Source organism: Amphiprion ocellaris, chromosome 9 (genome assembly GCF_022539595.1).
Source record: "Amphiprion ocellaris isolate individual 3 ecotype Okinawa chromosome 9, ASM2253959v1, whole genome shotgun sequence".
Taxonomy (NCBI): Eukaryota; Metazoa; Chordata; class Actinopteri; family Pomacentridae; genus Amphiprion; species Amphiprion ocellaris.
In genome coordinates, this window is record NC_072774.1 from 2,088,412 (window position 1) to 2,115,609 (window position 27,198).

At 40.9% G+C, this 27,198-nt stretch overlaps 1 protein-coding gene across 1 annotated transcript; it reads right to left on the minus strand.

The window, feature by feature from the left end:
* On the minus strand, positions 1 to 10,657 carry il11a (interleukin 11a). The gene is made up of 5 exons (XM_023295012.3): positions 10,238 to 10,657; positions 9,660 to 9,817; positions 4,733 to 4,828; positions 4,494 to 4,655; positions 1 to 1,984 (listed from the first exon to the last, which is right to left on the minus strand). The coding sequence occupies exons 1-5, from the start codon at positions 10,242 to 10,244 to the stop codon at positions 1,805 to 1,807; spliced, it is 603 nt and encodes a 200-aa protein (XP_023150780.2). The 5' UTR covers positions 10,245 to 10,657; the 3' UTR covers positions 1 to 1,804.
* Between the last annotated feature and the right edge of the window lie 16,541 nt (positions 10,658 to 27,198).

A 27,198-nucleotide genomic window follows, 5' to 3' on the forward strand; every position in this document is an offset into this window, starting at 1 on the left:
TAAAGAAATCTATTATTATATTGTAGAAAACAACATAATACACAAAAGCACTGTATACAACCATTTACATTCTTGTACATTTATGTACAGCTGTACAGAACATAGTGTCACAATACATAGTATTTTAAGGCTTTGGGTGTTTAAACTCGAAAACTTTTCTACCCCAAAGTTCAAAAATCAGCCGTCTCACTCATCCAAGAGGCTAAAATCCCAACAGGTTTGTGCAAAGAATCTAATCAGGACCATCAGTGCTCAGAAACACATTCATAAACTTTACCACAACGTTAGACGGAAAGGTATAAACCATCGACTCATCCGTTTTTAAATGTTTTAGGGCACCGAGAGCGAAACCATGGCTGCTTCTAATGTTTGCTACATCTACGGGGGGTCCTCGGTTTACAACGTTCTCGACCTGCAGTGTTTCATCGCTACATCGGAACTGGTTACGGATGGGTCCTCGATTTACGACGTCCTCGACTACGGCATTTCGTCGTGACGTTGGAACTTGTTACGGGTAGTTCCTTGGTTTATGACGTACGGTGTTTCGTTACGTTGGAACCGGTTATGTAGAACTAGTTGGCGATCGGAGCAGATGAATACGTCGTCACGCGGCGCTATAAGACGGCTTTGTTTACATTCGCCGGTTGTTCGCCACCTTGGATTGTGCTACATTCACTACCTTTTTGCCCTTCATTATGGCTCCCAAGCGTAAGACTCTTCTGTTGGCAGTGCTCTGAAGAAAAGGAAAGCCGTCTCCATGGAAGTGAAATTAGACAGAATAAAACCCTCAGAACATGACTTTGCCACAACGTTAGACGGAAAGCTATAAACCATCGACTCATCCGTTTTTAAATGTTTTAGGGCACCGAGAGCGAAACCTTGGTTGCTTCTAATGTTTGCTACATCTACAGGGGGTCCTTGGTTTACAACGTCCTACAGTGTTTTATCGTTATGTCAGAACTGGTTATGTGCGGGTTCTTGGTTTATGATGTCCTCGACCTATAGCGTTTCATCAATACGTCGGAACTGGTTACGTGGAACTAGTTGGCGTCTGGTGAGGATGAATACGTCGTCACGTGGTGCTATCAGACAGCTTTGTTTCCATTCTCCAGCTGTACGCCACCTTGGATTGTGCTACATTCACTAACTTTTTGCCCTTCATTATGGCTCCCAGCATGTCAGACTCTTCTGATGCTTTGAAGAAAAGGAAAGACGTCTCCATGGAAGTGAAATTATATATAATAAAATGCTCGGAACATGACTTTTCCGAAGAACTGATCCATAGCGTCAGGCACATAACGGCTTTGTTTACATTTTTGCCGGAGTTCTGACTTTCAATGAAAATCTGAATCCGTAGGACCGTAACTCCGACGTAAGTTGAGGACCCCCTGTACGGGAGGAATTATCAGCTGAAGTAAAATCAGTTTAAAGTATCAGAGCTGCAGGTTCATGAAGTGCTACCGAGTTTTACCTTTCAGTGAGACACAGAAAGAAGAAGAAAAAAGAAAGACGAGGGCATTAAATTCACGTTAGCACAGAAATAAGGAGGAGAGTGACACGTTACGACTTCAAATAAATAAAATTCAATAAATTACTAAGAGTCAATAAATAAATAAATACATAAATAACATGAAGAAGGCCTTTAGGGGGGAGTTTGTGGTGGTGATGGATGAAAGCTGGCTGCGTTTTTCGGCGTCCTCGTCGGCTCTGGTGGATTTCCTCTGGAGGACGCTGCTGGCCTCAGTGCTCGCCTACGTGGTCCGGTTTCTGCTCACCGCTTCTGCAGCCGCTCGCCTCTGGACCATCATTGCACGGCGGTGGCTTTGGGCTTCAGGCTCACGAAGGCTCTGTAGGCCCAGTCGCAAAACAGCTTGAAGTGCTGCAGCAGCTCGTGGCTCGACTGCAGGACGTCGAACTGGTAGGGGAGGTGGGGAGGCAGGGACGGGGTGGCCGGGGTCAGCCGGGGGGCCTCCACCCTCAGCATCTAGAGAAATGAAAAGATCTGATCACTTACTGCAGGATGGAGCAGGAAAATCAGCTGCTGACTGGTTCTACAACATGTCACTGTGACCAGAAAAGAACCATTTTTAGTTCAGATGGTGACTGAATGGCAGATTATCTTTAAAAAAAAGTCATCACAGCTACATCGTTTATCAACCAGAAACTGAAAAAAACACCAGAAGAATATCAGTAGTTTTACTGGAGTGAAGAAGAAAATATTATTGTAAAAATATTTGTTAAGAAAAGTTATGATTAGTTTTTCATAAAATTAAGAAATAATTGGATTTTTAAAAAGAGAAAATCTCAATTTAATGAATAAAACAAACAAACAAATCAGTTTTACTAAAGAAAAAGAAAAAAATCTTAAACTCTGGCTGAAGACACTTAAACATACTGGGAACCAGTTTAAAGAGGCTGAAACATACTGGGAAGCATTTAAAGAGGCTGAAACATACTGGGAGCCAGTTTAAAGGAAGTGAAACATACTGGGAACCAGTTAAAAGAGACCTAAACATACTGGGAACCAGTTTAAAGTAGCTTAAACATACTGGGAACCAGTTTAAAGTAGCTTAAACATACTCGGAACCAGTTTAAAGTAGCTTAAACATACTGGGAACCAGTTTAAAGTAGCTTAAACATACTCGGAACCAGTTTAAAGAGGCTCAAACATACTGGGAACCAATTTAAAGAGACTGAAACATACTGGGAACCAGTCTAAAGGAAGTCAAACAGTCCATGAACTGCTGTGACGAACCGTTCCATCAGAAAGATGAACCAAATCTGAGCCTAAACTTAAGATATTTCATGAAATTCACATTATTCTACACGTCTCCTTTAAATATTCACCAAAATAAACTGTTTGCTTTAACTGGAGTCTGTACAAAAGAAATAATTCTGCACTCCTCGGTGCAACGATGAATCCGTGATTCACTCAGCTGTAACCAACAGTCATGTGACAATAGTTCAGGGATTTTGTGGCTGAAATGCAAATTTAAATGTAGATAGTTAAATATCTATAGTATGTGGAGCCTCCATGTTTTCGAGTCTTTGTAACAGCTGTGGACTCTTGTAAACATGTTGGATCTTTACATTTTTGGTAGATAAATAAAGGAATTCATCTATTTTATCCTGACAGAAGACTTCTCTTAGATCTCTCTCCTTCTTTATGTTGTTCTGGTTCCACAGTAGGACTCAGAACGATGAAAACCAGAGTTTGTTTTCCAAAAACTAACTGGGATGTTTCCAAGAGTCCACAAATGTTACCAACACCGGAAAACAACGAAGACGCCACATATTGTTGATATTTAACTATTCATATTTTAACTATCCTTGTCTCCTCGCTGCTCTGTGGAAACACTGCCTGCAGTTCAGCTGAAACGTCAACTAACTGTTGGTTGCAGCAAAGTCAGTCAAAACAATATTTAATAGTCTCCTTTTAAAGCAAACAGTTTATCTTTTGGTAGCTTTTAAGTGAAACATGTGATATTCATCAAATATTGTGAATTTCATCTTAAATTTGATTGATTTTACTGACAACATGTCTCAATCACACATGACGGCCCAATTATTATTATTGGAAAATGAAGAATCTTCTTATGTGTTTACAGTTTCTGGCAGACAAATGGCGTCATTTTGGTTATTTTCTTGTAAAGATATCAAGTTTTCTGAGGGTTCAGAGGGATAATGAAGTACACTACCATTCAAAAGTTTGAGGTCATCCAGATAATTCCATGTTTTCCATGAAAACTCCCACTTTTATCCATGTGCTAACATAACTGCACAAGGGTTTTCTAATCATCAATGAGCCTTTCAACACCATTAGCTAACACAATGTAGCATTAGAACACGGGAGTGATGGTTGCTGGAAATGTTCCTCTGTACCCCTATGGAGATATTCCATTAACAATCAGCTGTTTCCAGCTAAAATAGTCATTTACCACATTAAAAATATCTACACTGGATTTATCATTCATCTTCATTGGAAAAAAATTCAAAGTGACCCCAAACTTTTGAACGGTAGTGTACTGGAATTAAAGTTGCTCTATATTAGTTAAAGTTGCTCTAAATGAGTTGAAGTTGCTGTATATTAATTAAAGATGCTCTAAATTAGTTAAAGATACTCTATATTAGCTAAAGTTGATATTATTGGTTAAAGTTGCTCTAAAGGAGATAAAGTTGTTCTATATGAGCTAAAAGTTGAGGAACATTTCCAGCAACCATCACTCCTGTGTTCTAATGCTACATTGTGTTAGCTAATGGTGTTGAAAGGCTAATTGATGATTCGAAAACCCTTGTGCAATTATGTTAGCACATGGATAAAAGTGGGAGTTTTCATGGAAAACATGGAATTGTCTGAATGAACCCAAACTTTTGAACAGTCGTGTAAATAAAGAGGTTCCTCAGCAGGTGATAGTGCTTTTAGGAACCGTGTTTTTTCTGAGACTAAAGGTGAATATAAACCCCTATGAAGGTTGAATGTTCTGTGTTTTTACCTGACGGTGCAGCAGAGTGATGAGAGACTTCATCTCTCGGATCATCTCCACCAGTTTGGGCACCGCGGGGTGGTGGTGCTTCTTGGAGACCTTGTTGAGCCACTCGAAGTGGTGCTCGTAGAGCTTGAGGTCGGCGTGCAGCTGAGACAGCGTGGGCTTCAGCTGGAAACAACACACACATTGAGACGCTGTCGCTGGGCGTGGCCGAGTGTCGCACAAACACATTATCGCAGCATTACCTCAAGATTTTGGAGGTCGTTGGCCGATCTGTTGCTCATTTCTGGCAGGGACCTGAACCTGTGGGGCTCCACGTCCGAGTCGAAGGCATGCTCCCTCTGGAAGAGAAAACACAGCACTAATTACCTCTACTCATCCCGAGACGAGTCACGGAAACATGAGGAAAGAGTTAGCGCTGAGCACCTCGGTGTTTTCTGTGCTTGGAGACAGTAGCCCCGGCTGAGGGGAGTGCGGTCGATGGGGTCAGCGTGAGTTCAGCCACATTCGGCCTCCCAAATGTCAACAATAAGAGCAAATGACCTGAAGCCACAGGATGTTTTCTGCTGGGAGCCACGAGAACAACAGTGACTAAGAAAGCTCCAAGTGGGACAGACAACACAGAGCTGTAGGGAAACTCCAGGGTCACCGCTATAAAAAGACACAATGACGCAGTGCTGCTGCTGCTGCTGCTGTAAACTCCACGGGCTGCAGTTCCCCCAGCGGCCAGCAGAGGGGGGTAAAAGCACCTGCTGCTGCTTAATGCATTTATAAGGTCAGCACTGGTTTGGTTTTAAGAGACTGAAACATACTGAGAACCTGTTTAAAGAGCCTGAAACATACTGGGAACCTGTTTTAAAAGCCTGAAACATACTGGGAACCAGTTTAAAGAGGCTGAAACATACTGGGAACCAGTTTTAAAAGCCTGAAACATACTGGGAACCAGTTTAAAGAGGCTGAAACATACTGGGAACCTGTTTAAAGAGCCTGAAACATACTGGGAACCAGTTTAAAGAGATTAAAACATACTCGGAACCACTTTAAAGAGGCTGAAACATGCTGGGAAACAATTTGAAGAGACTGAAACATACTGGGAACCAGTTTAGATATGCTGAAACATACTGGGAACCAGTTTGAAGAGGCTGAAACATACTGGGAACCAGTTTAGATATGCTGAAACATACTGGGAACCAGTTTGAAGAGGCTGAAACATACTGGGAACCAGTTTAGATATGCTGAAACATACTGGGAACCAGTTTGAAGAGGCTGAAACATACTGGGAACCAGTTTAGATATGCTGAAACATACTGGGAACCAGTTTGAAGAGGCTGAAACGTACTGGGAACCAGTTTAGATATGCTGAAACATACTGGGAACCAGTTTGAAGAGGCTGAAACATATTGGGAACCAGTTTAGATATGCTGAAACATACTGGGAACCAGTTTAAACATACTGAAGCATACTGGGAACCAGTCTAAAGCAAGTGAACCGGTCCATGAACTGATCACTGTGACGAACCATTCCATCATATGGACAAATCAAATCTGTGCCTAAAATTAAAACAGCTCCATTTTTAAGGTCAGTGCTGGTTTGGTTTTAAAGTCAGTAATGAATGGAGCTGATTAACATCCATCAGCAGAGGAACCACATTAGCGCTGATGACTGTAAACAGGATGTTGTTTTGTGTTGTCGATGTTTTCGCTGATAATTGTCCCTCCTGTCTCTCCATAAAACAGCTCTCCTCTGTTTGGGCTCACATGTTTTGTCTTCTCTCTATAACCCTGGTTTGTGCTCGTCATCCAGCTGCTCTCTGATCTCTTCATCTCTTGTGGTTTTGTGCTCCTCTCTCTTTCTCAGCCTTTAATTCTCTCTTATCCCGGCATTCTCTCGCTGCAGCGTCGTGACCTCACCTCTAGCTCGGCTCGGCTCGGCTCAGCTCGACTCAGCATCCCGACGCTTTTCTTCCTCAATGCAAATGCTGGAATGTGATAAATCTCTTTTTTGATTTTTATCAGGTCACTTTGCTGTGGCGACCGAAGGCAAAACACTAAACACCGCACCTATGCTGCCGTGACTATTTACAGAAGCCTCACACACACACACACACACACACACACACACACACACACACACACACACACACACACACACTCTAACACACTGGAAAACTCCTACATATGTGTACACAGACGCACGCTTCTCTCCCTTTAAAGCTTCATTACTTTTTGCAGGGACTTTCCACGGATTCTATTTATCTTTCCTAACTTTGTCCCCTCTTTAATGGAATTCCACACAAAAAAGGGGGGAAAAAAATTAAAAATAAATCTTCAGAGCAGCTCGAACACTGTGTAATACTGTCCCCGCTTTGATAATGCTGCCTTGTTCACATCTGGGCTCCAGGTTACTTCTGCTGCAATCATTGTTCTGAACGTGCACTTTCTGAACCGCCGCCGAGACTAGAGAGAGTCTGTGGCTATTTTTTGATTTTTATCCGCTCAAACAAAAGAGTTCAAGCATTTGCATGATGCAAAAATAGAATCTGGATCAGTCATGTGTAACCGGTGATCCGCTGATATGATCCCGTTTTCTTTTCACCTGTTAAAACACTCCTGTTGATACACAATCACCAGCTGCGAGTCCTCAAATCTGAGTTTCCTGCTCACTTGACTGTCAACAGAATGGGACTCCGGGCCAGACGTGTCGAAATAAACACGTGTGATACATATTTCACACCTCCGGAGTCTCGCCGCAGAACATAAACATGTTTCTATGTAAACAGGAGTGTGATGTGGCTTGCTGTCAGTGCACAGGTGTTTGATCGAGTCGTTGCATTATTTTACACACATTTCAAGTCATTTTGTGACTATTCTAAGTCCTTCTGGACAGTTTTTAGCTTTTCTACACATTTAAAGCATTTTAGACGGTTTTTAACTCATTTTTTAACAAGCTTCAGGTAATTTTGGACAAATTTTGACTCATATTAGACAAGTTTCAAAGAATTTCAGACAGTTTTAAGACATTTGAAGTCAATCTGGGCAATTTGATGTCTTTTCAGACAAGTTTTAACTCTTTTTGGACACATTTCAAGTCATTTTGGGTAATTCAGAGTCCTTTTGGATAGTTTATATCTCATTTTAGATGAGCATTCAAGCATTTTGGGAAATGTTGAGTTCTTTTGACAGTTTTTGCAGCATTTTGGATGCATTTCAAGTCATTTTGTGGGAATTTTGAGTCCTTCTGGACAGTTTTTAGCTCATTTTCTAGATGTTTTAAAGCATTTTAGACATTTCTGACAAATTTCAGGTAATTTCATGCAATTTTAAATGAGTCATCAACTACTTTCAAAGCCTTTTAAATGGCTTTAAGTCATTTCCCACAGGTTTTAAGTTCAATTTGGGAAATTTTAACTCATTTTGGGCAATTTTAAGTCCTTTTTGACAATTTTTTACCCATTTTTGACAATTTTAAAACATTGTAAACTGCTTTCTACTCATTCTGGATCGCTTTTAAGTCATTTTGGATAATTCAGAGTCATTTTGGACAGTTTACATCTCATTTTAGACAAGTTTTCAAGCATTTTGGGGCAGTTTTGAGTTCTTTTGGACAATTTTTGCATTATTTTAAACACATTACTGAAGCACACTGATCTGTCCTCCTGAAGCAGCTCTGCTCCTGGTTCTCTGAGACGCTTCATCCTCTTATTGCTTCTGGAGCTAAAAGAGCATCTCCAGTTCAGGTGAAGCATCTTAAAGAACCTGGACCAGAGGTACTTTTTCAGCCTGAGGCTCACCGGGAGGCTGCTGAGTCAGAGCAGCTCTCTGCTGGATTAAAAGTGAGGTCACGCCGTTAAATCCCCCCGAGGCGTTCGATGCCCCGATCTGAGCGTGAAACTCAGCCGTCCGTCATTAGTGAAAGCAGCTTAAAGCAGATGGACGGAAGTTCTAAGAAAAACTGTGGTGTTTCCACATGATGCAACACTACAACACCTGAGAGCTACCTGGAGAACCTAAATAAGGTTCTTCTTCCAGGATGCTCCAGTAAAAACAGCAACTACACTTGATAATCCATACAGACAAAGCTGGAGCACCTAGGAGCTTCTTGGAGAACCTACAAAAGGTTCTTCTCCTCAGAGCTCCAGTAAAAAAGCAGCTGAACTTCTCTAAATGAGAACTTTTTTACTGAAGCGCCAAAGAGAAGAACTTCTTTAACTGAAAACCTCCACAGAGAAAGTTAGTGAACCTGGAACCTTCAGTAAAACAGTTACTGGACATCACTTTTAGGGTCCTTGAAAAACCTGGAAAACATTCTTCTCCTAGCATCTCCAGTAAAAAAGCAACTTAGCATCTCTACTATGTTTTTGAAGAAGCTGGAGAACAGTTCTTCTCCTTGTGGCTTCAGTTAAAAGGCAACTGGACTTCTCTTTTATGGTCTTGAAGAACCTAGAAAACGTTCTTTTGACTAAGAATCTACAAAGACAAAGTTAGTGCTCCTTACATCTTCAGAAAAAAAGCAACTGGACTTCTCTTTAAGGTTCCTGAAGAACCTTTAAAAGATGATCCTAGAACATAGGATCATCTGGATGACTAGGAATCTACAAACAAAGTTCATGCACCTTGGAGTATCTTGAAGAATCTAGGACCTTAAGTGAAAAGATAAGCATCTGGATTTCTCTTTTAGGTTCCTGAAGAACCTAGAAAGGTTTTGACTAAGATTCTACAAAGACAAAGTTAGTGCTCCCTATATCTCATCTTCAGCAAAAAAGGCAGAAGAACCTGAAAAGGGTTTTTCTCCTGGGAGCCTTTGTAAAAATGCAACTAAACTTCTCTTTTAGGTTTTCAGGAAAGGTTCTAGAAGGTTCTTCTTGATGGCTAAGAATCTACAAATGAAGTCAGTGCTTCTAGGAGTTTCCTGAAGAATCTAAAAAATGTTCTTCTCTTGAGACCTTTGGTAAAAAAAGCATCTAGACTTTTCTTTTAGGTTCCTGGAGAATCTAGCAAAGGTTCTTCTCCTCAGAGCTCCAGTAAAAAAGCTCCTGGACCTTTCGTTTAGCTTTCTGACTCAGAACATTAGCAGCAAACCCAGTTAGAGGTTCTCCTCCATCCATCTCCACACCAACGATTCAATTATCAGCAAGTTCAGAGCCTCGCCAGCCAATCACAGCCGATCACTTACCAGCAGTTCCTGCGTCAGCTTCATTAGGTTCTTGGTCTGATTGGACAGTTTGTCCATGTCACTGGGCCTGCGCGGCGGCACCGGGGACGCGGACGTGAACACGGGCAGCTGAGCCAATAGCAGCGAGAGGAGCAGCGAGGAGGAGGAGTCGAGCAGCACTGCAACAAACACACGGAGGCAATTAGAGGAGGAAGATGAGGAGGAGAAGATGAAGAAGAAGAAGAAGAAGAAGAAGAAGAAGAAGAAGAGGCCTGTCAGCACATCCAGCCCCTCGGTCATGTCCTCACAGGCTCAGATCATCCGCATCTTCTGGAGCATCCGCGGCCAAACTGTCACACCTGCAACCCGAGAAGCAGCTCCAACAGTGGGCTCATTCATCAGCCTCCAGCCCGCTAGACTGGAGCTTTAAAACGACCGCAGCGCGTTGAAATGATGAATGCTTCATAATTACAGGTGAATCACAAGAAGCTGCTGCTGCTGCCTGGAGCTGCAGCTTTAATCTACGAGCAGTCCGAACAGAAGAAACACGGCAGATAAAAAATAAAAATAAAAAAACAGCAGAAAGGAGCTCAACTTACATTTCATATTGGATCCAACAGAGCAGGGGAGCAGCGGAGCAAAAATCACAAAAAAAGGATAAAAAACACAGAAAAACAAATAAAAAAAGCGGATGGGAATAAATAATAATAAATATAAAGAATATATGAATAAATAAATAAACTCCGGTGTCTCCTCTTCTTCTTCTTCTTCAGTCTGAGAGGATAAACAGTTGGTGTGGAAGTTGAGGAGAAGTCTGGAGCTTCACACTCTGATGCCAGAAGCGCTAAGTTCCAATTTTTGCGCGCAGTGAAGTGTTTAGGCTTGTTTAAAACTTCCTTTATAAAGACGTCGGGCCTATGACACATCGGCAGTGACTCACTTCATTCATAAAAACACACGCGCTCGCGCGCGCGCGCGCACGCACGCACGCACGCACACACACACACACACTCCTCCCTCCTCCCTCCCTGCTGCTGCTGCTGTCTCTGCCTCTTTGCGAAACTTTAAAAAAAAAAAAAAAATCTGTTCCGTTGTTGTTTTTTCTCTCCTCTATCACTTTCTCTGCCGCTATCAGCTCCGCAGCCTCCGCCTTATCTCCGCACATCTGCGCTCCCCTCCGTCCGTCACTGCGCCTCTTTGTTTCCACGTGTATCAGCTCATCTTTTTTTTTTTTTTTTTTTTTTTTTTACCTGTAACACCTTTTCTCCCTCCGCCGGCTCTCTGCGCTCCGCTCGCCGGACTTTTTCAGCCTCCTGAGACGGCAGCAGCAGCCTGTTATTTCCACTGCCTCCCTCCCCTCCTCACCTTCCCTTCTCTTTTTTCTGCTCCTCCAGGGTGAAGGAAAGAGTGAGGAGCAGCCAGGAAGGTGTTGTCCAGAAGAACCAGAAGGGGCCTCAAGAAGTGTCGAAACAGAGGCGGCATTAAAAGGTGGCCGGGGTCAATGTATGGCACAAAAACACTGGAAACAGTCGGTCAGGTGCAGGGAAGCGACCTCCACTAGTCAGAGTTCTTTATGTTGCACAAACAATCAAAACATTCAGGGATTATGACCATAAAAAACTAGGAAAGCACTCAGAGAGGGCAGTACTCCTCCAAGGCTGCTTATTCCCCCATATAGCACTGACAGAAATGCAGCATTTGTGCGTTAATTAGTTACTGATGTACCCAAAAACAAAAGAAAAGTCTTCAAACGCTCCTTTCTGCTCCAGGTGAGAAGTCAAAGCAAATAAACGTTTCCATTTTCACATTTAGCAGGTCTGTCAGATGCATAAAATCACTCGATTTCACGTAAATCTGACATTAAAACACCTCATTTCACTCTTTACAAGCCAAGGTTATGTCTCAGCAACTACTGATGCATGTGAGGCATTTAGGGAACATCTGTGAATTGTAGCTTCAGAAAACAACCTGGATTACACAAGTCTGTGCACATCCATCACCCACCACCACAGTAAATTCTGTGGAATCACTGAAATATAACAAGGAAAAGCACTCAGAGACCACAGTACTCTACTTTTAAATCCATCATCATCTATACACCACTTAATCCTCAGTAGGGTCATGGGGGGCTGGAGTCTATCCCAGCTGATTAGGGTGAAGGTTCACCTGGACAGGAGTCTATCACATGACGACATATCGAGACAATCAGTCACACTCACACCTATGGACAATTTAGAATCACCAGTGAACCTCAGCATGTGGTTGGACTGTGGGAGGAAGCTGGAGAACCTGGAGAAAACCCACACATGCACCGGGAGAACACGGAAACTCCATGCAGAAAGATCCCAGGAAGGCGGAGACGCGAACCAAGGATCTTCTAGCTGCAAGGCGACAGTGTTTACCACCAAACCACTGTACAGCTCCTACTTTTAAATCATCTTTTCATTCATTTTCTGAATGTATTTCTTTTGTATGCCATTGTGAAGCACCTTCAATTGCCTTGTGTATGAATTGTGGTGCAAAAATTCATCATAAAGTGCCAGGAAGTGATTTCCACCAGTCTTTCCTGTTTGCTGATTGATGATCTTGAAGAGCAAATGAATGTTTGTAGCTGTTAAAAAGCTCCTCTCATCCGAACACTGCCCTGCTCCTTCGTCTAGATCCCATGCTTCCTTTCTACGATGATTCAACATTTAACCATATTGAACTCAACTAATACAATAAAACAATTACTGACAAGATGGATGAAATTAGGCAAACTTATGAAGAAGCTAGTGTGAAGGAAATTAATGAACCAGGTGAAACCCCACTGTGGAACCTCTGATCTCATTCATTTTAACAACTTCCTTTATTGTGTCGTCCCTAAACATCCTCCTCCATCAGTCTGACCTCACATCCACTTAGGATCCTCTGTTACTGTAACAGGGTTGCATTTATACCATTTTAAATCTGAACATCTCTTTTAGGTTCTTAAAGAATCTACAGAGTTAGGGCACCTAGAACCTTCAGTAAAACAGTAACTGATCGTCACTTTTAGGGGCTTTGAAAAACCTGGAAAACATTCTTCTCCTACAATCTTCAGTTAAAAAAAAAGCTATTAAACTTCTCTACTAGGTTTTTGAAGAACCTGGAAAATGTTCTACTTGACTGAGAATCTATAGACAAAGTTACTGCACATAACAGCTTCAGTAAAAAGAAGTAACTGAACTTTTTTCCCTTATTTTCTGGTTCTTAAAGAACCTGAAAATGGTTCTTCTCCTTTGGGCTTCAGTTAAAAAGCAACTGGACTTTAATGTTCTTGAAGAATCTAGAAAAGGTTTGTTTTGATGAAGAATCTCCAAAGACAAAGTTAGTGCACCTTACACCTTTAGCAAAAAAACAACTGGACTTTTCTTTAAGGTTCCTGAAGAACCTGGAAAAGGTGATCCTAGAACCTAGGATCATCTGGATGATTAGGAATCTACAAACAAGCTCAAGCTCACACATCTTGGAGCTTCTTGAAGAATCTAGGACCTTTAGTTTTTTAAAAAAAAATCATCTGGGCTGCTTTTTTAGGTTCCTGAAGAACTTGAAAAGGTTCTTTTGAACTAAGATTTTACAAAGAACCTTTCTAGGTTCTTCAGGAACCTAAAATAGCATCTGGACTTCTGTTTTAGGTTCCTGAAGAACCTAGAAAGGTTCTTTTGGACTAAGATTCTACAAAGACAAAGTTAGTGCAGCTTCAGTAAAAATGCAATGGGACTTTTCTTTAAGGTTCTTGAAGAACCTGGAAAAGGCTTTTCTCCCCGTAGTCTTAGTAAAAATGCAACTGAACTTCTCTTTTAGGTTTTTAGGGAACCTGGAAAAGGTTCTTCTAGGTTCTCACCTTGATGGGTAAGAATCTACAAAAAGTTAATGAATTTTGGAGCTTCCTGAAGATTTTATAAAATGTTCTTCTAGGACCTTTGGTAAAAAGCAACTGGACTTCTCTTTAAGGTTCCTAAAGAACCTGTAAAAGGTTCTCCTCAAGTTGCTGAATTAATGAAATTCATATAAAAGCAGGCATAGTTCACCAGTCAGACGTTAAGACACTACAAACTAAAACAGTGCTGTTACACAAAAGGATGTGTTTGCTTTGGCGTGGAAGTGTCTGTTGGTAGTCAGAGGAACAGTTTGTCATTCTGTTTTAGTTGTAGTTTTCAGGTGATCCGTGAATGCATCAGAGGAAGCAGCAGCCTGGGTGTGAGATTAGGAGACCCTCGTTCAGACGCACACTCATGCTGTGGTTAGAAAATCATTAGTGGTGGTTCAGTCACTGTAGATACACAACGACAAACAAACGGCAGCCGGTGGGTCTCCGAGGGTCACGCTCGGTTCTGTCGGGTCAACGCTGAGAAGAAAAGCCGGATGGAGGAGGAACTCTGAGTGCGGTTGGACGGAGGGAGATATTGACACACTCGCTCTTTTTAATTTCCCACATCAAAGCGCCGTTTGAAGACACAGCTGGGAGAGAAGAAAAGAAAGAGTGAAGTTAGTCACTCTCCCTGGTTCCCTCATGATGGGGGTCTCCTGGGTGGTTCTCAGGCTCTCACACAAACAACGGTTCCTCAAGGGTTCTTCAAAGAGCTGAAGAACCTCTTTATGCACCGGGGCAGTCTTCATGTGGTTCTTTAAAAGGTTCCTCGGTTTTTAGGGGAGTCGATTGGTTTGAGATCAGCTGATTTACCGATTCATCCGATTCATCAACTTTACCGAATCTGAAGCCGACATCATGATGTTCTGTCCAACTAAGAACCCGAAATGTTAAATGTGCTCTAATGGAACATCTGCAGTTGGTTTCTTCGTTATTAGTTTCTATGTACAAGTTAATTTTTAGGTTATATTTTAGGTTCTTTGTTCCCCCAAACAGTACTGTAACTGAATGAAGTCAAAATAAACATTATTAAACGGCCAAAATCGTTGTTCATGTGCTTGTTGTCCCCAGTAATTTCATTAAAAGTGCTCAAAGAACCATTTATTTTCTTGGTCTCTTATTAAACCAGGTGAGTTCACAGAGAACAATGAGAGAAAATGGTTCCTCAAAGAACCTGTTCTTGCTGAAACAATTTACGGTGCCTAAAGGAACTAGTTTATTGATGGTTCTTTGTGGCACTTTTGATGTGTTTGCAGAAATGGTACATTAAGGAACCTCTTCAGAAGCCTCCCAACAACTGAAGAACCTGTTTATTAAAGGGAATGTGGTTCTTTAAAAGGTTCTTTATGTTCATTGTAGTCATTTGGTTTGGTGGCTGTTTTGGTTTTGCAAATACGTTTCTTAAGGAGCCTAAAGGAATCATTTTTGGATGGTTCTCTGAGGTAGTTTTGGTGAAGAATCATTTGCAGAAATGATTAATAAAAGAATCTTTGGCTAAAAGGCACAAACTGTACTAAGAAAAAAAAACTTTTGTCTCAACTGGTAAAATAATAATGTTAAGTTTATTGTAATTATATTAGTAAGTGATGTTAAAGTCGCTTCTTTAAGTCATTTAATGTTATCTTCATTGAAAAAAAATGCTTTTATTTCAAAAACAAGCACATTTCTAAGTGACCCTAAACTTTTGGACGGTAGTGTACGTGAGCAAAAGTTGCTCTCTATTAGTTAAAGTTGCTCTAAATGTGTCAGAGTTGCTCTGTTATTTAAAGTTGCTCAAAAATGAGTTAAAGTTGCTCCATATTAGTTAAAGTTGCTCTTTATTATAGGATAGTGTTACCTTTAAACCAACAATTCACTAAGAAAGTATGGTTTTACCTGCCGACATGTTTCAACGGCATCTGCTGTCTTTTTCAGTGTCATCTGAGGTGTGATGACGTGTCCTTTTTATCCCTATATTAGTTAAAGTTGCTCTATGTTATTTAAAGTTGCTAAAAAATGAGTTAAAGTTGCTCAAAAATAAGTTAAAGTTGCTCCATTGTGCTCCAAGTGACCCCAAACTTTTGAAGTCAACTGCAAAACTTATATTTATAATAACAATGGAAAAACAGTCTTGTCAGACCGACATAATGACTTAATTTGTGTTTAGTAATTAAAACAAACGCTGCTGGTTTCAGTCACATGTATTTAAGTCGTGTTAAATCAACATTTTGCATTCTGACAGAGTCCTTAAAGGTGCTAACTGGAGCCTAACTGGGTTCCCCGTTGGTTCCCTTCAGCACCGCTCCTCCTGAGAGTGGTCTCTGCTGTTAAACCCCATCAGTCACCGTGTGATGCAGGCTGGTTGCCCTTTAAGTGAGTGCGTGCACGTGCACGTGCTCGCTCGGCGTGCAGTAATGAGGGCCGTGCATCTTTGTTTAGACTGTTGTTTGGTGTGTGTGTGTGTGGGAGCGAACGCAGCCCTGGAAAAGGGGGAATCCAGGGTTTGTGTAAATGGGTGTGCGTACAGTACGTGTGTGTAATTATGGCCGTGCGGTGGTATGAGTGCGGTGTGTGAGTGCCGTGCACGGGCAAGCAGTGTGTGCGTGCGCTGCGAGCGTGTGTGTGGCCTTCATATGCTACCCATTACATCACCAATCTGTGTAAACCACCACAGGAGGAGAAGCCGAGTGAGACGCTCAGACTGCGACCTCAAAGACATCAGAGGAAGGGGAACCTGTGACGGAGCTGCCAGACAAACTTTACTCACTGGCTTCACGCTCCACACTGGCTTTCCTGTGCGCCACGGCATGTATTCACACATTATTACGCAGGACTCACATCGCCTCAATGCCTCACTCTGCTCCGGGGGCTGTTAATCCCCAACAGCTCCTCGATTCATCCCAAAACACTCCGATTTAAGAGAATTCACACCCAGAGATTCATGCTAGGACTCAACCAAAACAAGAAAACCAAAGAGTTCAGACGACTATGGAGGAAATTACGCTACCGTTCAAAAGCCTGGGGTCAACTTCAACTAATCTACAGCAACGTCAGCTAATGTAGAGCAACTTGAACTAATACAGAGCAATTTTAACTCATTTTAGAGCAACGTTAGCTAATGTAGAGCAACTTAGGTAATATAAAGCAACTTTAACTTATTTAAGAGCAACTTCAACTCCTTTAGAGCAACTTTAACTCATGTAGAGCAACTTTAACTAATACAGAGCAACTTTAACTATTATAGAACAACTTAAATACTATAGAGCAGCTTTAACTCCTTTAGAGCAACTTTAATTCATGTACACTACCATTGAAAAGTTTAGTGTCACTTAGAAATGTCCTTATTTTTGAAAGAAAAGCATTTTTTTAATGAAGATAACATTAAATTAGTTAAAGTTGCTCTGTATTCATTAAAGTTGCTCTGTGTTAGTTAAAGTTGCTCTAAAATGAGTTAAAGTTTTTCTAAAATGAGTTAAAGTTTTTCTAAAATGAGTTAAAGTTGCTCTATATTAGTTAAAGTTGCTCTATATTAGTTAAAGTTGCTCTAAATGAGTTAAAGTTGCTCTATATGAGTTAAAGTTGCTCTAAATGAGTTAAAGTTGCTCTATATTAGTTAAAGTTGCTCTAAATGAGTTAAAGTTGCTCTATATTAGTTAAAGTTGCTCTATATTAATTAAAGTTGCTCTAAAGGAGTTAAAATTGCTCTATAATAGTTAAAGTTGCTCTATATTAATTAAAGTTGCTCTATAATAGTTAAAGTTGCTCTATATTAGTTAAAGTTGCTCTATATTAATTAAAGTTGCTCTAAATGAGTTAAAGTTGCTCTAAGTGAGTTAAAGTAGCTCTATATTAGTTAAAGTAGCTCTATATTTCCTTCAAAGTCGTCTGAACTCATTGGAGAAACACTCTGGAGACGTCACTTTATTGCCCAATGACTGCTCTTTCTCCTGCCTGTTAACACACTCAGCCGTTCTCTGACGTAGGCTGGGGGTAAAAGGGGGCAACGAGGGGGCAGATAGGAGGGTTTCCATGGCGGCCCTCCAGATAGGATACCCTGAGGAGGAAGACGAGGAGGAGGAGGAGGTTGAGGAGGTCACGGAGAAACTTGAACTGTTGCAGCAGAGTAAATATTAACAGTAAAGGGTCGGACCTTTGAACGTAATCTCTGCGTTTGTTTACCCGGGCCCTGCTGGAATTCCCTGGAGGAAATGAGGGTGCAACATAAAAATGATGAATTTATTACGGCTCCTTCTCCCATAATCCCTTTCACCACGGCGGCGGCGCTGCGTCACGGCGAACGTCTCCATGTTTACTCACCATGCCGTGAGGCAAGCAGGACAGCGGACTTAACCCTAAGATCCACAATCATCCACCTGGACGGGGAAATTAACCAGAAGTAATAAACGTTTATGGGAACATTATCACAATTCGCTATTTGATCTCATAATTACACCAAAGTCAACAGCGGATGAAAATTCCCAGCTGACTCTGGTCGAGCCGCTCTTTGTTTAGTAGCCTGAATAAACAGCCAGACGGAAGAAAGAGAACCAAAGTTACACGTTTAAATAAACTCTTTCACATTATCACGATGGTTTGTGGGGACGTAGTAATGCTGGTGTGTGGTTGTTGTTGGAACAACTTCAATAAATTCATCCAGATTAAGTTAACAAGTTATTTAATGCGACTTGTTTTACCTACACTAGCGTTCAAAAGTTTAGGGTCACTTAGAAAAGTCCTTATTGTTGAAAGAAACGCATGTTATTTTCAATGAAGACAACATTAAGAGAATTCACACCCAGAGATTCATGTTAGAACTCAACAAAAACAAGAAAACCAATGAGTTCAGGCTACTTGGAAGGAAATTATGCTACCGTTCAAAAGCCTGGGGTCAACTTCAACTAATCTGGAGCAACTTCACTAATGTAGAGCAACTTTAACTAATATGGAGCAACTTTAACTAACATAGAGTAACTTTAATGAATACAGAGCAACTGTAACTCCTATAGAGCAACTTGGAATCATCTCTACGTCAGAGAACGGCTGAGTGTGTTAACAGGCAGGAGAAAGAGCAGTCATTGGGCAATAAAGTGACGTCTCTGGAGTGTTTCTCTGAGATCGTCCTTCAGCCCCCTTCTGAGCCTCAACTCCCGCCAAAAACTCTCCCGATTTACTAATTGTGCGTGTCAATTGCCCCCTTCCTTTTCCATGCGAGCGGCCTCGCTCTGCACAGATATGGCTGTTGTGCATCTGTTGCCTTGCCTTTTTTTTTTTTTTTTTTTTAATTGGACCATTAAGGCGGCACATTAACTGGCATCATTAGCGCAGGTTTCCTCCGCTGGCCGGGCTCTCAGAGCAAAGGGCAGGATGCAGGATGAAAAGCAGGAGCATGAGGTCTCTGCTGGCACAAGCGTCTAAAGCGGCCCTCCATTAAACTCGACGTTTACAAGGCTCATTCTGTCCGCAGACCCGGCTCTACGGTATGTGGCAGAACACAGTGAGTCGGCCCAAAGCCTTCCTCTCCGGCTCACCTGCTCGGCCTCACCGCTTCCAGGCAGCTTGACATTGGAGGAAAAGCTCCGGCCGAAGCAATGCACTGCAAAAACACTAAATCTTACCAAGTCTGTCTTATTTTTAGACAAAATGTCTCATCCCACTTGATTTAAGATAAATTCACTTAATAAGAGACATTTCAGCAGATGGAGGGACTTGTTTTAAGACAATGCATCTTAAATATCTTGTTAAGTCAAACAATCTGGAAATTATCTTGTTTTGAGTTGAATTTTACAAGAAAACTCAAAATAAGTTTAACCCTCATGTCGTCCTGCGGGTCAAAATTGACCCGTTTTAAAGTTTGAAAATGTGGAAAAAAATATATTCTCACAGTGAAACTTCTGATGTCCACATTTTCAATATTTTTGGGAAATCTCTTAACATTTTTTGGTGGAAAAAAAGAAATGTTAAAAATGTTTCTGAAAAACATTCACACACAAAAAAAATCAACCAAAATCCTGCAAAATTCATTGGATTTTGGTTGATTTTTTTCTGAATGTTCTTAAAGAAAATATTAGAAGTTTTACTGATATATATGGAATCACTTTAGATATTTTTAGGATATTTTTGGAAAATTTTTACTAATTTTTTTCAAAATATTTACAAGAATTTTCTTGCCAAATTTTGGGGGATTTTTTTTTTTTTAAATAAAACTTTTAAGGGAAGCTTTTGAGGAATTATTGGAATTTTCTTCCTGAAGGTTTTGCAAATTTTCAGAAATTTGGAGAATTTTTTTGCAGATTTTTTGGATTTTTTTCAGACAAGGAAACAATATTTTTTGGTGTCCGTAAATGAAGACAACAGGAGGGTTAAATGCATCTCAAATTAGGAGGTTACATGAAAGCAAAAATCTATTTTTGAGTGAAAAACTGCTAATTTTTTGTAGCACGTCTGGCTTATTTTAAGACACCTAAGCTTGACAATCCTGGTAAAATATAGCTTAAAATAAGTTTTCCCAGCTAATTTTAAGATCTCAATATTGTAAATATCATATCTTATTTCAATAAATCTTACGAAGCCATTTTTCACTTGTTGTATTGGCAGATTTTTTTCCACTTATTTCAAGGTAAAAGTTGCTTGAAATAAGTATTTTTTCTTGTTTTCAGAGGGGCATTTTTTCCAGTGTAAGGTCGCAGACGGAGCGAGGGGAGGTGGAGGAGGAGGAGGGGGTACAGCGGGAAGTAAGCAACCCACGCAAGAGGAACTTTTTACTGTGCAAACACTCTTTCCATCTCCCCTCCATCTCAGACGGGTGCTAACGCCGCTCGTCTCAGAGCTCCCACTGCTTCGTTCTCAGTCGCCCTAAACATTCTTTCCTCTGCTGTCATTGCGTGTCGCGTCTGCATCCCTCATCTCTTCCTCAAACTGCTTCCTCTCTTACTTTCTCTTTCATGCGCTCCCTGGCTTCCCTTTCTCCTCCTGATCTCCTGTTTCCACCAGAGGATCGACCAAACACAACAGCGCAGTGCACCGAATCACCCAAATGTCAAATGATTCCAACTCATACAGTAATTGGATTAGAGGCTGCTCAACAGAACAACAAACTCCTTATAGAGATTATATTTAAAGTTCAGTCCCCAGAGTAGAAACAGACATTAGTACACCCCTGTGTAATATCACTTAAATGACATGACTCAAAACCATGTCACCTCTGAATAACTGCCTTAGGTCTAAGTTTAAAGACAGAGAACCTCCTCTTTAGAACAAGGAGAAACAAACTCTTTATACAGATTATGTGTAAATTCAGGCCCCAAAGTAGAAACTCAAAGAACTGAAGTGAATCCAGCTGTGATCAGTGAAACTAAACCAACACAAAATGCCTCTGTGCTTCACTGTCAGGACGATGCATTCACTGTCAGGACGATGCATTCACTGTCAGGACGATGCATTCACTGTCAGGACGATGCATTCACTGTCAGGACGATGCATTCACTGTCAGGACGATGCATTCACTTCAGGACGATGCATTCACTGTCAGGACGATGCATTCACTTCAGGACGATGCATTCACTGTCAGGACGATGCATTCACTGTCAGGACGATGCATTCACTGTCAGGACGATGCATTCACTTCAGGACGATGCATTCACTGTCAGGACGATGCATTCACTGTCAGGACGATGCATTCACTTCAGGACGATGCATTCACTGTCAGGACGATGCATTCACTGTCAGGACAATGCATTCACTGTTAGGACGATGCATTCAGTTCAGGACGATGCATTCACCGTCAGGACGATGCATTCACCGTCAAGACGATGCATTCACCGTCAAGACGATGCATTCACCGTCAGGACGATGCATTCACCGTCAGGATGATGCATTCACTGTCAGGACGATGCATTCACTTCAGGACGATGCATTCACTGTCAGGACGATGCATTCACTTCAGGACGATGCATTCACTTCAGGACGATGCATTCACTGTTAGGACGATGCATTCACTGTCAGGACGATGCATTCACTGTCAGGACGATGCATTCACTGTCAGGACAATGCATTCACTGTTAGGACGATGCATTCAGTTCAGGACGATGCATTCACCGTCAGGACGATGCATTCACCGTCAAGACGATGCATTCACCGTCAGGACGATGCATTCACCGTCAGGATGATGCATTCACTGTCAGGACGATGCATTCACTTCAGGACGATGCATTCACTGTCAGGACGATGCATTCACTTCAGGACGATGCATTCACTGTTAGGACGATGCATTCACTTCAGGACGATGCATTCACCGTCAGGACGATGCATTCACCATCAGGACGATGCATCCACCGTCAGGAGGATGCATTCACTGTCAGGACGATGCATTCACTTCAGGACGATGCATTCACTGTCAGGACGATGCATTCACTTCAGGACGATGCATTCACCGTCAGGACGATGCATTCACTTCAGGACGATGCATTCACTTCAGGACGATGCATTCACTGTCAGGACGATGCATTCACTGTCAGGACGATGCATTCACTGTCAGGACGATGCATTCACTCTGGTCGCCCTGGTCAGGTTCACACCAATTGTTCACACAAACCCTACTATTTTGCATCTTTTTGGGACATTTTTTGTCTTTTTGTAGTTGTTTTTTTTTCTTTTGTGGTCATTTTGTGGTTGTTTTGCATCTTTTTGTACTAATTTTGTGTGTCTTTGTGGTTCTTTTGTGTTTTTTGTGGTCATTTTGCATCTTTTCGTGGCTCTTTCTAGTTGTTTACTATTTTGATTTCTCCTCAGACATTCATGCTGCATCTAGAAATGTCATCAACACCTTCTGACCTCATTCAGCCCCACATCATCACACTCCCACTTTAATGTTTCACTGTCAGGACTATGCATCCACTGTGGTAGTCCTGGTCAGGTTCACACCAAACATGCTGGACTCCATCTGAGTCCGACTCATTTATCTTGGTCTCATGATTCTTCACTGAGCTGTGAACAGCAGAACGTCCTCAGTTGTGGACCTGTGGATCGGGTCTATCTATGTCTGCATCATGGCTGGAAACATGGAAATAATTCAACACAGGAAGCTTAAACATCACAAATAGTTCATGCAAAAGAGCAAAGTGAACACCAGAATGTCCAAAAATGATTCAAAATGTGTCCAAAATACCCTAAAATTTATAAATGCTGACTCAAAACCTGTCCGACACGAGTAAAAAATATCAAGATTGACTAAAAGTTGATCCATAACAACCCAAAACATGTCAGAAAGAACAAAAAAATTGTCCCAAATTATTGAAATTTGTCTAGAGTTACTAAAAATCATCCCAAATGGCCAAAAAAATTGCCCTAAATCAGTCTAATTGCATGAACATGGTTCTAAAATGAGCTGTGAGCAGCAGAACCTTCTCAGTTCTGGACCTATGGACCGGGTCTATCTATGTCTGCATCATGGCTCCACATGGAAAAGAACTGAACAGAGGAAGAGAAAAATCTGACTGTGAGACTCGACAAAGAGGGAAAAAGATCCAGGAAGATCAGTGAGCAACTAAAAACCAGTCAGCAGTAATCAGGAGGTACCTGCAGTTCTGATTAGCGGTACCTGAAACATGACCAAGAAGACTTAAAGTTGTCCAAAGTGACTCAGAATTTGTCCAGAATGACTTGAAATTGTCCAACCTGAACAACTTGCGTCGAGACTAAAACCCAACAGAGCCTTTGTGGTATTTTCCAGAGAAAGTCAGAGCAACACAACCCCTCCAGCAAAGAGCAGCAGAGGCCTGTATTTTTAATAAAGTGAATCTAAACTGTAAAGATTAAATACTTTCCTGTTTAACTTGAAGCTAATCTGATCCCTGTCGGGGGAGTCGGAGTGCTTTGACATCCAGGTGATGTTCTCAGGACTGTACTCTTCTTTACTGTACAAACAGCAGACGTGTGTGTAAACAGTGATTTATTTTTACCGGCTGGCTGCTCCACTGACCCTGCACAGGGGCTTTTCAGAATAAAAGCGGCAGAGTGAAAGTGGAGCTGCATTCCTCGGCGAGCGCAGCAGTTTCCCCAGAGACTCCACTTTTCATTCGTCGGAGTTTCGCCACTTTTCCTGCAGTGAGTTACTACATGTGATGTCTGCAGTACCGGCGCTGAGCGGGACTCTGCGTCAGGACTCTCCGAGGAGTGGGGAAGACAAAAGGAAGAGCTGCCGTGACGCCACTGATCGCCCCTCCGGAGTCACTTCGTCCACGTGACATGACCTCAGTCACACGGAGGGAGCATGAACACACACTCAGACACACAAACAAACAAAACACACACATGCTTACGACAGCCCGCCGTTTAAAAGCATTTATAACCCCCCTGCTCCCTTTAACCGGACAGTTTCTCTGAATGCTGACGCACTTCAGGCCCCTCCATCACGGCTTATTCATTAAATTAACACTCATTACGTGCCGGCGATCGTAAATCAGCCTCCCACAACAGTGACAGCAGATAACACAGGCTAGCAGAGCTGCAGCGAGCGCTTCCCGTACGTCAGCCGTGTGTAAATTTCACCCTATCAGAGCGCAAACACAGGAAAGGAAATTTCATATCCGCGTGTTGTCACTGTTTGTATTTTGGAGCGAAGAAGCGCAGATCGTCTGAAAATGTTTGGAGATCAGAAAGTCTTCGAGTCCCAACGTTGGGCTTCGACCGCAGAGGGAGGAGCAGCACCTCAGGTTCACCCAGGAGTCAACCCAGAGCCCAAACACAAGATGCTCTGTCCACCTCTGCACACCCAGACCTGTTCATGGTTCCACTTCTTTTTTTGTGTTCTTCTGTGGATCAGAAACTTTCACTGCAGTGTAAATAAAACATTCTGTAGAAAACTTATGGCAAAAAAATATGGCAGCAAGAGTGCCTGAAAAACATGATAAAAACTGTAGAATACTGTAAAAATACCAGCAGATGCCTGTTTTTCACAGCTAGATTGTAAAAGTAGTTCACTGTCCATGGAGTCATTTTAGGAGCCCTGATTAGTGGCACTATGACAATGACTATGATAATAATAAACGAAATAGGAAATACCTGTAAAATCACAATTAAAAATTTATTTTTAATTGCTTTTAATTGATGCTTTTTTCTGACTGTAAAAATTGTGATGACAATAGATAATAAAGTAAAATTATTTTTATCGCTGATTTAAATAAAGTAAAAATTGTGTAATTTCTCAGTCAATCATTACAAAGGAACAAATTACTGTTTATAAAAATACAGATTTTTAATTAATATTTACAGTATTATTTACAGTTTTTGTCTGTTTTTGGTAAATTATATTATCATTAATTATTTTTCTGTGATATTAGTAGATGTTATCTGTGATTTAACAGAAGGTAAAAAACATGTAAAATAAAAAATAAAAATAACTAACCATCTTTCCCACTGTCATAAAACAATTCGGTTGTGAAAGTCTGAAAAACTCTGATGATAATGGCCAAAAAAAGAGAAATATATATTTTTTTTTTCGCTATTTTAAATGAGTAAAAATTGTGTAATTTTGCAGTCAAACATTGTAGCAGAACAAATTACTATTTGTAAAAATGCTAATTTTTGACGTTTATTTGCAGTATTATTGACAGTTTTATGTAAGTTAGTGCTTTATTCTGTGACTTACTATATAATAAACAAAACAGGAAATACCTGTGAAATAACAATTAAAACATAATTTAAACAATTCAGTTGTGAAAATATGAAAACTGCAAAGTTCAAAAACTGTAAACACTGTGATGATATCGGCAAAAAAAATTTAAATCTATGGTGCTAATTTATATAAAGTAAAAATAGTGTAATTTCTCAGTCAAACATTGAAAAAGAACAACTTACTGTTTGTAAAAATACAGATTTTTGATGTTTATTTACAGTATTATTGACAGTTTTTGTTCTTTTTTTGGTAATTATCATTATTATTTTCCTTAATTATTTTTCTGTGATTTTACTAGATGTTATCAGTGATTTAACAAAGAGGGGAAAAATATGTTTAAAAAAAAAGTTAAATGATATGTTTTGCTAATGTATATAAAGTAAAAAAATTGTGTAATTTCACGGTTAAACGTTGCAAAATAATAAATTAACTCTTTTTCATTACAGTTAACATGAAAACAAACACTTTTTCCTCTGATTTTACTAATTTTTATTTAACAGAGAAAATCTGTAAAATTACAGTAAACTGTTCATAGAATTACAGTAAAATGTGTTGATAAAGCCACTTTCCCTTTGTTTCCAGTGTCTAAATGTTTGTATAAACTGTGATCTGTCTTCCAGGGGCAAAAAAAAGTAAAACTGTATTTTTTGCTAATTTGAAAAGAGTAAAAATTGTGTAATTTTTCAAACATTAAATGAACTGTTTGCAAAAATACAAATTTTGGATGTTTATGTACAATATTTGTCCTTTTTTTTGGGTAAAGTAATGTTCTTTTTCTGTGATTTTACAAAAGAGGAAAAATACATAATAAAATATATGAAGTTATATTTTTTGCTAATTTAAATAAAGTAAAAATTGTGTAATTTCTCAGTCAAATGTTGCAAAAGCACAAATTTACAGATAACATGAAAATGAATACTTTTTCCTGTGATTTTAGTAGTTTTACAGAGAAAATCTGAACAATTACCGTAAACTGGTCATAGAATTACAGGAATATGTGTTGATAAAGCCACTTTCCCTTTGTTTCCAGTGTCTAAATGTTTATATAAATTGTCATCTGTCTTCCCCTCATCCTTCCTGGACACGGTATCTTATCTCCAGAGTTCTGAGATATGGAAGAGATGTGTTTTTGCGTGCATTCTTCTTCACCACCATTATCGCTATCTGGTCCAACGGCCGTCTTTTACTGGTCGTCTGCACGCCCCGTCACATCCCAAACGTCTCCTGACTTTTATTTTCTTGACCTCTGTTCACTGCGACAACCAACAAAAGCTCTCCTTCAGTCTGCTGCTTGAAAACCATCTTTATCGCCCGTGACTAAGAGGAATGACTCGAGAGTTATTCAAATCTCTCTATTCTTGTTCCCGATGTTTACGTGCCCTCTGACCCTCCGCTGTTCCCAATTAGCCATAAATGCTCAGTCGGGAGACGCTCGAATGCCTCGCATGTCTTCTTCTATCAATAACATTCAGTGAGTCAAGGCCTCAGAAATGAAAGCTATCCACAATATTCTATTTTTGGCACATAGTTCAGAAACATCCTCATCATACCGCCGCCTCCCTGCTTTCTCTCCCCAGACTCCTCATCGTCTTTCTGGTCATCAATCACACAACCAGAGCCTCGCCGCCGCTGTTTGTATGAATGCTGTCGGCCTGCCTTCCATTACAGACGCCCTCACATGTGGCCGGACCCCCGCGAGTGCCGGGAAGCTCGCCAGGAATGTAAGGAATGACCCAGCGAGCGATAAGAAGGAAATTCCCTGCAGCAGACTGGACTGAAAGGCCAGAAACAATGGGAGCAAGACGTTTGGAGGGATGACGGCAAAGACTGGGACGGGAGGAGGTCCGGGTTCGACTCTAAGACAATAAACACAGAAATCTGGGAAACTGAGAGCGATGATGAGGGTGACACATGCAGTGAGGCAGATATAAGAAGGGCTGGTATGAATAGAGACACAGTCCCCATAAAGAGTATTAACCCCACTTTTTAATGCTGAATCATGGTCGGTATAAATTTGG